General features: G+C 34.1%; 1 protein-coding gene across 1 annotated transcript in view; it reads left to right on the top strand.

The window, feature by feature from the left end:
• The window catches only part of TOPAZ1 (testis and ovary specific TOPAZ 1), a 76,211-nt gene that overhangs the window by 51,121 nt on the left and 7,700 nt on the right, over nt 1–17,390 (top strand). The window contains 6 exon segments of the mRNA XM_055321667.1: nt 859–925; nt 2,241–2,415; nt 3,131–3,231; nt 5,395–5,560; nt 15,104–15,268; nt 16,528–16,731. Of these exon segments, the coding sequence (XP_055177642.1) occupies nt 859–925; nt 2,241–2,415; nt 3,131–3,231; nt 5,395–5,560; nt 15,104–15,268; nt 16,528–16,731 (878 nt within the window).

Below are 17,390 nucleotides of genomic sequence, written 5' to 3'. Positions count from 1 at the left end.
TTTAGGTATCAGTGTTATTTATACTTGATTCATGAAAGGAATTAGTAAATTATCCTTTCTCTTTAATACTCTGGAATAATTTTTAGAGGATTGGGACTAATGATCAAAATTGACCCCAAAGTTGGCTGTTATGTGGTACTCTTAGCTTAATGGCACCCTATTCTTTCTCCTTTTTCTTCTTTTTTTTTTTTCCTGTTTCCAGTTGGCAAAGGATGCTTCTTCTTTCATTTTTGTCTTATTTTTTCTTTCCCAGAAGCTATGCATTTTATAGATTGTGTTCTTTAAATCACATAGATCTTTTAAGTTCCTGCTGTGTGGGTTGTGTTCTAATTTACCCCCCCCCCCTTTTTTTAAGCATTTTTCAAACTTAAGGTGGACTTTGTCTTTGTGGTAGGATTTTTTTTAGTTACGGCTGCCTGTTCAGTTTTTCCATGGGTTTTGTGTGTGTGTGTGTGTGTGTTGTTTTGGTTTGTTTCTGCTTATCACAAATCCTTGTGGGATCAGCAAGGGTGGAGTGGAAGCAGGAAAGAACAAGTGCTGGCTTTAATGTTTTTTTTCTCCTTTAATTCACAATTTTTTTGAAGTTTGTCACTCTCTTAAAATTACCTAAAGGTTGAAAGTATGGTTTCATGTGGATTTTGCTTTTTCCTTTTTGTTGCCTATGGTTTTGGAAGGAAATAGTGTGAGGTAGGTATCTTTGTGTTTGCTGTTTTCTTCATCTCTCAAGAATTTTTATAGTATGTTACTCCATTCCTTTTTTTTTTCCACTCTCTTAGGTATAAACTATAGAACAAGTGAATTAGGGACAATAGTGACTTTTGAAGGGTGAACATAATTAACCCTTTTCTATTATTAAAGGTTACGGATGAGGCAATTTAAAAAGAACTGGAAATGTGATTTAGATTCAGCCTTGAACGAAATAGAGGTATGACACTTATTTTTTTTTTAAATAAATTGCTGAGATCTCTGAAAACCAATAACAAAGAAACTTTGAAAAATAACTCCATTTTATGAAAAGTTTTTTAAACACTGTTGTTATACAGAGAAAATGCTCATAGAAAAGAAGTCTAATATTTTTTAATACTTTGAAATGCAATTTCTAGAGTTATAGACTGTTCTAAAAATAATTCTAGAAATAGTTTTTCCGCTTCAAAATTAACATATTAATGTATAATCTAAGGCTTAGCCTTTAATTCTTGTCACTGGACAGTCTCAGTGCACAAGAAAGTTGACCTTCTTGTCACAATCCCTAAATGTCTGCAGTGTGTGAAATGATAGCAGAAAGCCAAGGTCAGTGTGCCCTCTCCAGGCATTTGGAGTATAAGAAACAGAGAACTATGAAAGAAAGAAAGAAAGAAAGAAAGAAAGAAAGAAAGAAAGAAAGAAAGAAAGAAAGAAAGAAAGAAAGAAAGAAAGAAAGAAGGAAGGAAGGAAGGAAGGAAGGAAGGAAGGAAGGAAGGAAGGAAGGAAGGAAGGAAGGAAGGAAGGAAGGGAAGGAAGGAAGGAAGGAAGGAAGGAAGGAAGGAAGGAAGGAAGGAAGGAAGGAAGGAGAGAGAAAGAAAGGAAAGAAAGAAAGAAAGAAAGAAAGAAGAAAAAAATAGAGAACTTTCAAGATGATTTTACTGTTTAAGATCATTTTTGTACTCACCTAGTAATTGTTGGTTTAGTCTGAGTTAGTATTTATATCCTTGAAAAATCTTTTTTTTTTTTTTGGTGTGGAAAATTATTACTTTGTAATAGAAAATAATGGGAAAATGGGAAGTTTACAAAACTTACTTTGTAGTCCCTTTCATAGAAGAAATGTCAATACCCAAAAGGATGGGGCCCAAAATTATAAATGGGGCCAAATAATAGAAAAATGCAATCTCTAAAAGTAGTAAAATAATTTATTTCTGTAGAGACAGCTCAAATCATATAGTTAATCATCTGTTTTCCATAAAATCTGTGTCCACTGTCTAGTTCAGGTTTGGGGGTGACATCATTAAGTACATTGGGCAAAGATTATTAAAACAAATGTACATTGCCCATCTGGAATTCATAGATACTATGGTATAGTCAGAAACACAAATTGTACAATAGCAAGTTATTGATGGAGTATAACACTGTTAAGTTTATAAGATCTACAGATTCTGTTATTAATTTATATATATCTAATGCCTGCATGTGCCTATTCCGTAATATGTTTGTATAAATGACAGCTTTCTTTTTTTTTGTTGTTTTGTTTCTAATAATTCTGATAGCATTGTAAAGAAAAAGGTGACTGGACCAAACTGGGAAATTTATACATTAACATAAAAATGGGCTGTGAAAACTTTGCAGATTTCCAGAGATTTTGTGCTTGTATTGCTGAAACACTAACAAAAGACTGTAAAGAAGAGAGACCAGGTGTTCCATTTTGTGAATTTGCTGAAACAGGTAAAATGTCACTGTTTGGGTCTGAGTATTGTATGTGTTAGGGTGTTGCAGTGTTCTTAACACAAAGGTAGAGTTCTTACTATTTTCCATAGTTTTCCATGTTGGAGATAACTTAATATTGCAGATTTCAGATACTTCTTCACTTTATAAATGTTTCATCTTTTTATTATTAAGTTAGATTATAATGATATAAAATTAAGAATTGATGTTTTATGTTATTTTTCTCATGTTTTATGTTTTTCTTTTCAGTCAGATTGGTAAAACTGTTCCTAGCAAATTAGCACCTGAAGTTTTGAATCATCAAAGTTGTTACTATATTCAGTACTATCAGTCAACAGAATTCATATGTTTTTGAGACTTTTTTTTTTTTTTTTTTGGCATGAGCTTTTCACTGCTATATTCTCTATCAGAAGTCAGCAAACCTTTTCTGCAAAGGGTCAGGAGTAAATATTTGAAACTCCACATGATCACATATGACCACACAATCATATAGTTTTCTTTTCCTTTCAAATAACCCTTTAAAAATAGGGAAACCATTCTTAGCTCACAAGCTGTACGAAAACAGGACACAGGCCAGATTTGTCCTTATAGGCTGTGGTTTGTCCACACACTTATTAGTCTTTGTTCTAGTATCAGTAATTTCATATTAATTTGGCTTTGCTGCCATCTTAAATTACTTTTTCACTTTTTTCCACTTGCCTACTTTGTGTTTCAGTTAGCAAAGATCCACAAATTAGTGAAGTCGATAAAACTTTGCTGGGAAGAATTGGAATCAGTGCTATGTACTTCTATCACAAGCTGTTGCTGTGGTCCAAGGTATGTCATTAAATTTTCATTTTGGCTTGGTACAGAGAGTGTTAATCTTACATTTTTTAACAAAATATAGTTAACCCTGCAAGTAAGAAATTTGCTAATAATTGTTACAAGTGACAAAATTAGTCCCAAACTAGTAAGTGAATTATTAGCTAGTGTATTAGGCAGATGTGGAAAGGTAGTAGCATGAGGCCAGCTACCCTGAAGAATCTCAGTATAGGGAGCACTTAGGAAGCTATGCTAAGTATCATTTATTTGAAGCAACTTTCAACACAGAATTTTGCTAACGTTATTGATAACGTTATAATTTTGCAAAAGTTCAAGACACCTTTTTTAAGATGAACTCAGGGAATTCACAATTAACTCCTTAAAAATCATCTCCTAGAATGGTCTTGAACACTATATACTATATACCATGTATCTTGATATCTACCTTTGAGGTTTAGCTCACTGTAGAAGTGGTCTAGTTATTCTGGACCATCCTGAATTACCATTTTTTAGATTTCCCTGATGTAGCAGGTGGTTATAGATTCAATAAAGTGAAATAAAGTAGAGAACAGGAAAATCTAAAATAGAATTAAGTGCTGAGGGATGAATGGAGCAGTTGAGAGTCAATACTGAATCAGCTATTATAATGTATCTTTCGTTACTTCCTTCTTCTTATAAAAAGGTTATTTCATAACTGAATACGTTAATAACATTTAAGTCCATGGTCATTCATACTATACAAATTCATGGATTTTTTTTTTTAATTAAACAAAACAGCAACAGAATCCTTATACGTAAGGTCTCCAGTCTCCAAGGTCAAGAGGTTAGCACTCACTGTGTGGTAGGCCTGGGATAAGCAGAATGTACCTTGTCCCTGGTCTCACAGTTTAGCTTAAGGTTCATCATAGCATTAATTTCTTGGATATTTAGTGCTTGAGAAATTGAGGACAACATAAATTCTTTTCGACAAAGATTTTGCTGAAATTTTTATTTCTATTATTATTATTTTTAAAGATTTTATTTATTCATGAGAGACACACACAGAGAGAGAGAGAGAGGCAGAGACACAGGCAGAGGGAGAAGCAGGCTCCATGCAGGGACCCCGATGCGGGACTCAATCCCAGGACTCCAGGATCACGCCCTGGGCTGAAGGCAGGTGCTAAACCTCTGAGCCACCCAGGGATCCCTGAAAATTTAGAGTATGTGTTAATTTTATTATTATTTCTTAAGAGGCTGGTAAGTTTGTACCTGTATTATAATTTAAATTTTTCACTGTCTTATTTATTTTATTTAGTATGATGTTTTTTAGTTAACCTTTTGAACACAAAAATAAAACCATTAAAATTAAGCTAGAGCTATGTCTTTAAAAATGCACTCATTTCTGTAATCAACTTGAAAGTACCTTGATATCGCAATATGCATCTGACTCAGTTATCATAGAATATAATGTAGGACAAGGATCTACAGACTAAAGACCTAATCTGACCTATAGCCTGTTTTTGTGCATCTCAAGAGCTAAGAATGTTTCTTACATTTTTAAAGAGTTAGAAAGTAAAAACAGCAACAACCAAAAAAGAATGTATAGCTTGACCACATGTGACCTGTGGAGTCAAACTAGAAAAAGTTTGCTGACCCCTGATATGAAATAATAATATATATCTAATTTCTGATGTCTAGACTAGAAATAATCTTTATGTAGACTATGTGAAATAATTAGTCTATTGAATCAATAAAACAATTTTCAGCCAGCAATCTTATTCTTTTTCCCCCCACTATCCTTCTTTATGTAAATTTAATAAGATATCATCTTGATTTTCACTCTCACTCTTGGCTCTTAGGGTGATCAACAGAAGTGCAAAACTTAAAATCAATAGTTTTCCACATTAGGGCATGAAATTCCTTTTTCAAATGAAATCTTTAGGGCAAGTACAGGTATAAAAGCCTTTGAAAAGGGGCTCAGCAGGGTGAGGATTAGTAAGAGGCAAAGCCCTGCTTTCTCCCCTTGCCTGTCTATCTGTGTGGCTAATCAGGAGGGGGCTTAAGGAAAGTCTTTTGAGAACCATTTTCTAGAAGGATGATTCAAATTGGATAATTGAGTTCTGTATAATTAATGATTTTACATCTCTATGATACTTTAAATGCATGATACTAAATTAGTGTTCTTTATTTTTACTCCAGGGAAGGAAAGTCTTAGATAAACTATATGAATTAAAAATACATTTTACAAGTTTAAAAGGACTTACAGGGCCTGAGAAGTTAGCACCAAGATGTCAAATTGTGAATATTGCAGCAGAAATTTTTCTAAAAAGTGGAAGCCTAGATGGTGCCATTTGGGTATTGAGGGGTAAGTTATGATGTATGCAAGCATAACATAATTTGTTATAATTCTTGATTGTGTAATTACCTTATGTTGATATTAAATTCTGGGTGGTAGTTTGCCCTACAAAAACCCTAGTGATCATGTGGGTAGGAAAGATGGTTGTTGTTTGTATAAAATGAAAAGAGAAGGTTAACCTCATTTAAAAAAATTTTTTTAAATTTTTATTTATTTATGATAGTCACACAGAGAGGCAGAGACACAGGCAGAGGGAGAAGCAGGCCCCATGCACCGGGAGCCCGACGTGGGACTCGATCCCGAGTCTCCAGGATCGCGCCCTGGGCCAAAGGCAGGCGCCAAACCACTGCGCCACCCAGGGATCCCGGTTAACCTCATTTTAAAGAAAAAATTTTGTGACCTTCGGTTGAGAAGCTAGATCTTACTTTGACCCAGGCACCATGCAAAATGCTTTACCTGGATTATCTCAGTTCATCTTTATAGAAACCCTATGAGTTTAGAATTAGTATAACTCGCTCCTTTTTTTAAAAAAATAAAAAATGTCAAAGACATCAAGCAACTTGCCCAGTTGTTTACATAACAAGTAAGAAATGAAGGCTGGATTCAAACCCCAACAGTCCAGCTTCAGAGCCCAGGCTTTAGCTGCTGAGACAGGGAGATCCGTATTATACTTGGCATAAACTCTTGTCTTTGTACATACAGGCAAACATGACTTCAAAGCAAGATAAGTAAAGCTTACTTCCCTAGTAAGTCAATCCATCTAGCAGAAATTACAATGAAATTAAGCCAGCAGAAGCAATTATGATTATTAGTTTTCTATAAATAAACTTACAGAAGTAAACAAAAATTTAGCACACTGGTAACAGCATGCAGTATTGTGGCTCTGGCTACTTGAAACATCAGGCAGATTTTATTTGATAAAATGAGATAACAGTGAAGAAACCTCAAGAATCTCTGGATTTAGGTGGGAAGATGGAATATATGACCTTTATACTAACACACACATATACCAGCACCCATATATATTCATATATATGTATGAATACATAATTTATATCTAGTATTTATATAGAATCATTACATATATAATACTTTGTTCAGGGATGAGAGTTTATGGAATACAGAGGTTGTGAGTGGACTTGAGGATCAAGCCTGGTGAGAAAGTTTTTCTTCAATTTAACAAACATAGCAAGTGAAGTTTGCTAAATAAGGAAGAATAAATGAAATACAAAAATAGAAATTAGCAAAATGTAAGCCAACCTTTGTTATTAGAAAGGAGATGTGGCAAGAAATGGAAAGGATAAAATTGTTGGTAAAACTTAGTTGGGGCACCTTGTGACAGGAAACTATAGCCTAAAATTTCTGGCAAAACTAGTCTTTCTCAAACTAGAACTTTTTTTATTTTTTAAGATTTTATTTATTTATTCATGAGAGACACGGAGATAGGCAGAGAGAGAAGCAGGCTCCATGCAGGGAGCCTGACATGGGACTGGGTCCCCAGTCTCCCTGAGTCTCCAGGATCACACCCTGGGCTGAAGGTGGCACTAAATCGCTGAGCCACCCAGGGTGCCCTCAAACTAGAACTTGAAGGAGAGTTTGTGGGAGGGGTATGGGATGGTCTAGGGAGATTTTAAACTTTTACAATTTCAGTGTTATCTTTAAAAATTATATAAGTTATAAACACAGGGTTCTCTTTTGCAAGTACTATTTCAATTCAAAAGGTCACTTGCATAAATAAAAATTTACTTCTTCAAGAGAAGGGCCCACAGAAGTATGCTATAACTTCTCTCCGGAATTGCAGTAAATGGACCTTTCTCCAGAAAGGAAATACAGAGGTCTTCATCTCACTTGTAATAATCTAGAGTAATACTCATAATAAGAGAAATACATATTAAAATTACAAAATACCTGTCAGACTAGCAAAGTAAGAGTTTAGTGATACACTTTTCATGAGAGTATAGAAAAATAGGCATTCATATACATTGTCTTTAGGGGCTTTTGGCTAAATATCTGTCAAAATTTAAGAGTGTATATTTCCTTTTATATATCATCTCTATTCCTAAGAATTTCTCCTACAAACACAGGGGTAGGAACTATAAGTTACCTAGAATATTTTATTTACCATCAACAGTGATCAGAAAGGATTCCACATAACTTAAATATCCATTAAAAGAGTTGACTAACTGTGCGATAGTCATATGATGCAGTAGAATGAAGCAGATCTACAGATACTGGAGTGATCTGTCGCCAGGTGACAAAAAGAATGTGCAGAACAGTGTGCACTGTAACAAAAATAAGTAATATGGATACATACCCTTAAAATATTTGTAAAAGTATGCACAAGAAACAAATTATAGTGGTTGCTTTTGAGAAGAGGAATCGAGTCTTGGAGGACTTTTACATATGTTTTTTCTATATTTTTCCTTTTGAAAAAGTGTACACTTCTTATCTACTAGACTTTTTTATGGGAGGGGGTTATACATTAGCCATGTTTGAGAAATGCAGAATATTTTACACATTTTAGTGAGTGGCAGACTTAATGATGAGAATAAATCTATTGTTTTGGCTTTTTAGTTTGACATTTAAAACTCTTTCTCAGCACTTGTATCTTGTATCTTGGCAAATGAACAAGAGATTCCTGCTTTCTCCCCTTACCAGCCTAAAAAAGAGCCTTAAAATCATAATTTATATAATGATCATTTGGAGACTGAAGAGTGTCTTAACTCTTTAGAATATACATTTTCTAAAAAGTTCTGCCATTTATTGAGAAGCTGCTCTTGTACTTTTAAATAAATTTTATTGCCTTAATATAAGTAATATATATTCATTATCAAGAAATAAGAAAAGTTACAGAAGAAAAACTGATGATAGAAATTCCTTATTCATTCTACCCAGAAATGACTGTTAATGACTTTCATGTTACTATACATACCTGTACCTTGCATTCTTTTTTAGGGAACAGTCTTTTTATGGACATCTTTCTGTGAAAAGAAGTATTTTTCTACAACATCACTTAATAGAATGCATGATTTCCTATCTTGTGAATTAATATTTATTTATATAAATATAAATACATAAATATTTCTATGGATACATATTTCTTGGTCTACTTTGTTTTCAGATGTCTATGATAAACAGTAATCCCTGCTAAACATCTCTGGTAATATTACATCCTGAGGATAAATTCTGATGGAATTACTGTGTTACAGAATAGGGATAAAGGATAAAGCTTTTTGGTAAATGTTGGTAGATTTGCTCTTATTCCCATTCAGATTTGTGTCACGTTATTTTGAGTTTATTAGCCTCCCTTTGTAAGAAAATCCTAAAGAACTGTTACAGACATTGTCCTCTTAGGGGGTCACAGTTACATATGAACAGTCCACATGTTAGTGCCCAAAGTTATGGTTTTTAGTTATCAAACAGACTAGTACATTCCAGTTATGCAATCCCTAATTTAGCTACCAGTACATTCCATTCCAGGTCTCACCTCTTTGAGTCCACTTAGAGAGCACTCTACACCTTTAGAAAAGTTACAGTAACTATAGTCTTACCAGTGTGTGAAGATGCATGTTATGAAATACCCTCACCAGTATTATTTTTCAAATATTAGTTTTCTTATCTCCTTGCTAGTCTTATAGAGAAAAGTAATGTTTGCCGCTTTACTTTACTTTGTAAATTACTAGTTCATGTTCTTGGTCTTTTTCAAATTTTAATCTTTCTCTTCATTATTGATTTAATAATAATAAGAGTATTTGCTATATACCAAGCATTGTGCTAAGTGTGTTACTTGTGTCATCTCATCTTACCAACACTAACCTTATGAGGTAGGTGACGGTATCCCAAAATGAAGACATAGGTTCAGAGAGGATCACACTGCAAATAAAGATGAAGGAAGAATTCCAATCTAGTTCTGATTGTAGAGTCCATATTTCTAAGCCCTATAACAGTGCTATTGTTTCCCTAGCCTTTCCTCTAAACGGACTTCATAAAATTGCAACTAGAGCAGAAGTACAAACCATACAAACAGACCCAGATCTAACCTGGTCAGCCACCTGAGCAAGATGGTGATTCTGATCTTGTTTTTGTAAATCTAAGACAATGGTTCTCAAAGCTGACCGTCAGAACACACCGGAAGGAAGATTGTTAAAACACAAATGGCTTGGCCCATCCCCATCTGAATCATTGTCTGCGATGAGTCCTGAGAATTTGCATTTCTTATAAGTTCTCAGATGTTGCTGATGCTCTTGCTGGTCTGGGGACCTCACTTTGAAGATCACTGCCCTACAACTCATTGGGACTTCTCATACCTCCCCTTATGTCTGTAAACTACATTCCCTCACGTCACTCCCCTAGTTTGTTAACCAGTGCTATAAGCATTACCATTTTTTTAATGCATTACTTACGGATTTTCTTCCTTTAACTATCTTTGTACCTTCCTACGGAGGAAATGTCTAGAGTTTTGGTTTTAGATTTTTTCCTAGTTTTATTGAGATATAATTGACATACAGCACTGTATAAGTTTAAGGAGTATAGAATAGTAACATATATATTGTGATTTGATTAGTACAATAATTTTAGTTAATAACCATTATCTCCTATAGATAGAAAAAAAGAAAAATCTAACCTGAGATGAGAACTCTGAGGATCTACTCTCAACAACTTTCCTAGATGTCATACAGCAGTTAACGATAATTACCATGTTGTGCATTACATCTCCTGTATTATAATTGGAAGTTTGTACCTTTTGACCACTTTTGTCCATTTCTCTACCTCCAACCCCTATTCTAGTAACCACAAATTCAGTCACTTTTTCTAGAGTTTGTGTTTAAGATTCCACATATAAGTGAGATCATACAGTATTTGTCTTTCTCTTTTTCACTTATTTCACTTAGTATAATGCTCTCAAGGTCCATCTCTATTGTTGTAGGCTGTAATTGTTTAAAGCATATATGTTTGTATGTGGGTTTTTTTTTTTTGGTTGGTTGGTTGTTTAGAAAAATGTTAATCTTTTTATAGTAGGAAATTTAGTATAAAGGTTAGCCTGATAACCTAGACCAGTGACTGACTGTCACTGCAGTACTAATATAAGTATATAAACAATGTTAATATTTAAGAAAAACTGTATTATCTCCATTTGCAACCAGTAGATGGCTCTGTTCAGCACCGTGTTGTGATAGACCAGGCCATCATCTTCAGTCTGTTTTCATATAACTGTTTCACTTATACTTACCTATGTAGGCATAGACAATATTATAGGTCATTACCACCTCTTTCCCAAATAATTTTCATCAAATGTGAGCACTGTGCATTTTCAGTGATGGAATGTTAGATTTTTGTTAATTTCATCTTTGTACATTTCTGTTTTGCTTTAGTTTTTTATAGTGATCGTTTATATTGTTTAAATAAACATTTTTTTAAAGATTTATTTTAGGGATCCCTGGGTGGCGCAGTGGTTTAGCGCCTGCCTTTGGCCCAGGGCGCGATCCTGGAGATCCGGGATCGAATCCCACGTCGGGCTTCCGGCGCATGGAGCCTGCTTCTCCCTCTGCCTGTGTCTCTGCCTCTCTCTCTCTGTGTGTGACTATCATAAATAAATAAAAAAAAATTTAAAAAAAAAAAAAATAAAGATTTATTTTAGAGCGTGCACATGACCAGGGGGAGGGGCAGAGGGAGAAGAAGAGAGAAATCTCAAGAAGACTCCCTGCTGAGCATAGAGCCCAATGTGGGGCTTGATCCCAGGACCCTGAGATCACAATCAAGCCAAAATCAAGAGTCAGATTGCTCAACCAACTGAGCTACCCAGGTGCCCCAAAATATAAACATTACTTTAAAAGTAATCAACCAATTTGGCCTTATCCTGAACAATAATATCTATGAAGTCACCAGTTTAATGTGGTTTTTATGCTTAATGAGCTCTTCTATTTTTATAATACACAAATAATCATTAAAATTATAATGTAACCTAAAAATCAGTGCAGGTACTTACCATCAATAATGTGTGTGTGTATATATTATATATATATATATATATCACACTTAGGAAATATCATACTGTAAATTATGCCCTTTAATATTATGATAGTTCTGGGATCCCTGGGTGGTGCAGTGGTTTAGCACCTGCCTTTGGCCCAGGGCGCGATCCTGGAGACCCGGGATTGAATCCCACGTCGTGCTCCCGGTGCATGGAGCCTGCTTCACCCTCTGCCTATGTCTCTGCCTCTCACTCACTGTGTGCCTATCATAAATAAAATAAAACAATAGGGATCCACTCACCTTTAAAAAAAATATATTATGATAGTTCTACATATTAAAGATAGTAGTCCTTGATCCGCTGGATATTTGCAAATATTCTTCTTAGCTTTCATTTTCCTTTAACTTTGATATTTTTGCATTTTCATTTTTCTTTTGCCTGCTTGACATTTTTTTCTACTTAATCGTGAACTACTTTTTAAGTATTCTTTTTTGTATAACTTTTTATTGATTTCATATTCTTTTTTTGTAATGCTGACACCCTATATTAGTTTCAAGTGTACAACATAGTGACTCAACATTTCTGTACTTTATGCTTATGTTCACTACAAGCATAGCTACCATCTGTCACCATACAACGTATTACAATACTTATTGACTATATTCCCAGTGCTTTACCTTTTATTCCCACGACTTATTCATGCCATCCTGAGAAGACTGTATCTCCCCCTCTCCTTCACTGTTTTGTCTATCTTCTCCCCATAAACAGTTTATTTTCAGTATTTATGGGTCTGTTTCTGCTTTTTAAATTATTGTTAATTTTTGTTTTGTATCATGCTTTGAGGCTTTGGGCAGTCCTTAGTGATCTCAGAATTATATATTTATCCCTATGTTTTTCAAAATTTTTGGTTCATTACCAGCTTTAAATTTTGATGTGATGTGGGAATGTAATTTTATTTATTTCCCCAAAACGTCCCAACTCACCCTTTGCTCACTTATTTGAAATACCACTTTTATTATAGTTAGGATCTTGTATCTGCTTAGGTACTTGCCTCCTCTCCCAGGGATCTCTGTTTCTGTGGTAATGCCAAACTCTTTTAAGGTATTGTAGCTTTAGAATATGTGATAATACCTATTTAGGCAAGACCACCTTCACTCCTCTTCCAAAACTGTTATGTACATTTTCAAGTGCTTATTCTTTTGGATTAATTTCAGAGTTATTGAATTTGATTGGGATTATATTAAATATTTATTAAAGGGAGAAAGGTATCTTTTAGATTTTCCTTATGGTATATGCAGTACTCACTATGGTAAAGGATAATTATTTAATAGTCTCACTAGCCTGGAAGTTCATTCACTGCAGGCCATCTTAATAGTCTTTATATTCTTAGTGCCCTATTTTCAAAATCTTGCATCAGTAAAGACTGAATAAGCATATGTGGGAGGTAAGTAAAGAATTGATATTACAGAAAATTTGCTTGTACTTGGAGATTTTTTTTAGACAAATGGAAAATACTCCCAACCTTGGAACAGAGAAAAACATGAGAATTAATGGGGATGAGAACTTTTATATTATATAAAACAGTAAAACTAGGTATTAAGTACATGTATAAACTGGTTTTTGCTTTTGAAAGTTTAATTCTCATAAGAATTCTTACTAAATTTTCATGAAAGTGATGGAATTTTGAATGGGGTAGATGAGTTAAAAGCTATTAATTCCAAATGACTTCCCAATGACCAGTTTCAGTGAAACTTTGGTTCATAAAATGGCCAACGTACTCAGGTTTTGTAAAAATAGCCACACAATTTGGTAAGATTTCAAAATGAATCTCCTGAAATACCATCTTTCAAAAAATATTACCATTATTCCCACCTTAATAATTTAAAAAATGAGTACTAAATAAAGAAGAATAATGCAATTGTTATGAAAAAAGGCCACATAGTCTACTTTTTATATATATGACATATTTACCAGATAGATGTTTAACCAAAAATAATTGAACTTACTTGATAAAAATAAAATTCCATTTATAAGGAATAGTGGTTTTACTTTTGGGAATTATGGGGGCAAATGGGAATTATGTTTAACAGATGATTTATATAGTCTTTCAGAGGATAGCAAGTTCATTTAAATTCCTCTGTATAGTAAAATTTAAGCAAATTTGGGAGTAAATTAGAGTATCTGTTTAAATGAGCTAATAGTCATAAAGCACTAATATTTGTAAAACATTGCCTAGCACATACTCTAAGGCAAGTCAGTCAGTCAATCAAGTGGACTCTAGTAATTTAAAAGCAAGCTCCTGTTTTAAAGTTATATGGGATAGTTAAGGCTTTATTTTGGCATTATATATGTGAATTACCAGATCTTTCTTTAATACTTATTATGTTCACTGTGCTGGGAGGGCCACAAAAGAAAAAGAATACGTGACTTCTTCACTTAGCCCAGTTAAAAAGGAATATAATTTAAGTGTCATATAGCAACGTTTCATTTATGTGCCTTATGTATGATGATTGAAGGAATTAAGTAAATGATAAAATATTAACATCTCTAATATTTTAGCACCTCAGTGTTCTGTATTACAGTCTCTTATTGCTTTTATCAATGTGAAAATCAGGGCAGAAATTAAGGAACTTCAACATTATAGGGAATATTCTTTTTTTTAAGTTCAGTGAAGGGTACATAGAAGTTCATTATTATGTTTTTATAACTTATGTACATTAGGTATTCTGTACATATCAAATATTTCATAATAAAAATTGTTTAAGAAATTGGGAGGAAAGCTGTTCCCCAAAATACCAAAACTAATTGTGTATTTTTTAAGATTTTATTTATTATTTTATTTTTTAGAGATTATCTATTTTAGAGGGAGAGAGAGAGAGAATGAGTGCGGGAAGGGGCAGAGGGAGAAAGAAACTTTAGCAGACTCCACGCCGAGCATGGAGCCCAATACCAAGCTCAATCTCTCATGATCCTGATATCACAACCTGAGCCAAAACCAGAATTTGGATGATTAACCAACTGCATCACCCAAGCACCCCTTTATTTATTTGAGTGAGAGAGAGAGAGTACAAGCAGGGGGAGCGGCAGATAGAGGAGGAAAGACTCTGAAGCTGACTCTGCACTGGGCACAGAGCCCAATGCAGGTCTCCATCCCAGGACCCTGAAATCATAATGTGAGCTGAAATGAAGAGTTAGATGCTTAACTGACTGGGCCACCCAGACACCCTAAATTATGTATTATTTGTTTTGTAAAATGTTGAACTTGTCCACACAAAAAATATTTTACATTATAACAAATAATATGAACATTATTTTCATGCAAAAATAAACATTAACTTAAGAATCAATAACTAATTAGTATACTTAGAAAAATGAATTAATTTAAAAATGAGTGCTCATTGGTTTGCGTCTCCTTAGGATGGTGATCATCATTATATAAGCTGTTTCTAATTTGAGTCATTGTTAGCTTTTCTGAACACATACTCAAGTCTTGATACTTAACATATTTGAAAACAAGTGTGATTATATTTTTAAGTGTAATTTACATAGGTAAAGTATTAGTACTTTATTCTTTTTGGAAGAGTCTGAATGGATCATCAGTACACCACTGTGGCCTTGTGATAGATTGGATGTACTCAATCGACATAATCTGCTCTGTACAATTGCACATGAAATCTTAGCCAAGAACCTTTACAGACAGACATTTGAAGTTTTGCAAAATCTACCAGGTTTTCAAAATTCTCAAGGTATGTTTTTTAAAGATCTCAATTTCCTGTCCACCCGGTGTTTAAATAAGAAATAATTCTGCACGTATTTTGGTTGAGCATATATTTTTTAATGAAATTGTGTTCTGCAAAATGTGTTCTCTGTAAATTGAATATGCTTTTCTGGTTTTGTTTTTGTTTTTGTTTTTGTTTTTTTTAAAGCAGAGGTGCTTACTTTTGGGCTGTCAGCAGTTCCCCAGTGCTTTCATCAGTCCCCTTTCCCTATCAGTCAGGTCAGCAGCAAACAGTAATGCCCCCAACAAGCTTCATGTGGTAAAAGAATTCATGCTTTAGAATAATGCAAAAAACTTTTTTCTTTTATTATTTAATATATATACAAATATGGAGCTTAGTTTCCATTACCTTGGAACTAGGGAACATGAAATAAATGGAAGAATTAGCAAATGAGAAGTTCAAAAAAAGGGAATGTTAATGTGGAAAGTAGTAGGTAGTGCTCTTCAATCCTTATGCTGCAGTCTTGTATGAGCAGGAAGAGAATCCATGTTAGGGGAAATGTGAGCAATAGAGCTTGGGTCAAAATGAGCTGAGTAATGGGTTCAGAGTGGCAGGTTACCACTTTATCAGAATGTTTTATCAGTCAGTGTTCTAGGAAAAATTCCATTGGTGGAGACTTTTAGGAAGAGACTAAAAGGTAAGGAGATTAATTTCCTGCTAAAGTCTGGATCACTAAAGGATGTTAACAGATAAAGTGATAAAGACCAAAGTGTAGGTCATAGATTGAATTGATTGAATATAGGGAATAAAAGATTTGGCAGTCTCCAAAGTGACTTCTAAATGAGGAATTGAGAGAACTAGAAATACCCAATAAAAGATTTGTTTTTAATTTGAGAGAGAATATTATGAAGGGATGATTCATTTTTAGTCATGGAAAATTAAATCTGAGGCCTGAACTGTAGACAACACAAGTAGAACTATGCAAGTCATTCATTTTGAGATCCTGCAGATGTAGACACAGGTGGGATTACAAATGGGTGTTAATGCAGCTTCTGGAATATTTGGTCAGACTTCTTATATTTTGTTACAAAGTAAATGAACGAGTTTGTTTTTGTTGAATGCTTACTTGTTTCTTAGAGAATATGTAAGATGATTGCATTTTAGTGACTGTGACTCCCATAGTAGGTAGCAAAGTGCCAAGGGGAGCAGAGGGAAAAGTAGTGAGAGAGAAAAGATGGAGAATCTAAAATCGATCGATTTCATTATATCTTTTTTTTTTTTTCCAGAAACTGTGGAGGTCTCACAATATAGCCTTCTTTTTAATAAACTTCTAGACGCCTGTATAGAAAGCAACAGTCTTGGTATGTCATCCTCTGTAGCAGAATTCATGATTTCACAGAACATACCTATTGATTTCTCCTTTCTCAGAAGATTAATTACTTCTTTGGGAAGGAGTTGTTTATGGCTCAAAGCTAGAGCCCACTACAAAAGTAAGTTATATTTTAAAAATACATATTTGATATTTTAGTTTTGACTTTGATTTTCTAACCCTGAAGCCTTATAATTTTATGACTAGGCATTTAAATATGTTTCAAAAGTTGATACACATTCAAATATAGTGGTCTACGCAGATTTTTGCTCTCTTTTGAAACCTGGGGATGCCTGGGTGGCTTGGCAGTTTAGCGCCTGCCTTCGGCCCAGGGCGTAATCCTGGAGACCCAGGATCAAGTCCCACATCAGCTCCCTGCATGGAGCCTGCTTCTTCCTCTGCCTGTGTCTCTGCGTCTCTCTCTCTCTGTGTCTCTCATGAATAAATAGATTAAAAAAAAATCTTAAAAGAATATTTAAAAGAAACCTGTCCTTTCTCTTGTTTCTAATTACTGTATCTTCATTTCTTTGCACATTAGTATGCCCACTGGAAGGTGCACAAAAGAAATAAATGATAACATTTGAACCAGTTTGGCATAGCTTAGAAATATATAGGAGTAAAATAATTGGGTGGAATGAAGTTTAAGGAATATTTATTTTATTCATCCCTGCTATATGCCTGATCTTTATAAGTTAGAATATTTATGTAGCAGGCCACATGGGAAGTACAGAGGCTGCCATTCCTGAACATGATACACAAGTTTTTTGCATGATTCCTAGT

The sequence above is a fragment of the Nyctereutes procyonoides genome, unplaced genomic scaffold (genome assembly GCF_905146905.1).
Source record: "Nyctereutes procyonoides isolate TBG_1078 unplaced genomic scaffold, NYPRO_anot_genome, whole genome shotgun sequence".
Lineage (NCBI taxonomy): Eukaryota > Metazoa > Chordata > Mammalia > Carnivora > Canidae > Nyctereutes > Nyctereutes procyonoides.
The sequence above is the reverse complement of the archived record's forward strand: the minus strand, read 5'-3'. Positions and strand labels throughout refer to the sequence as shown.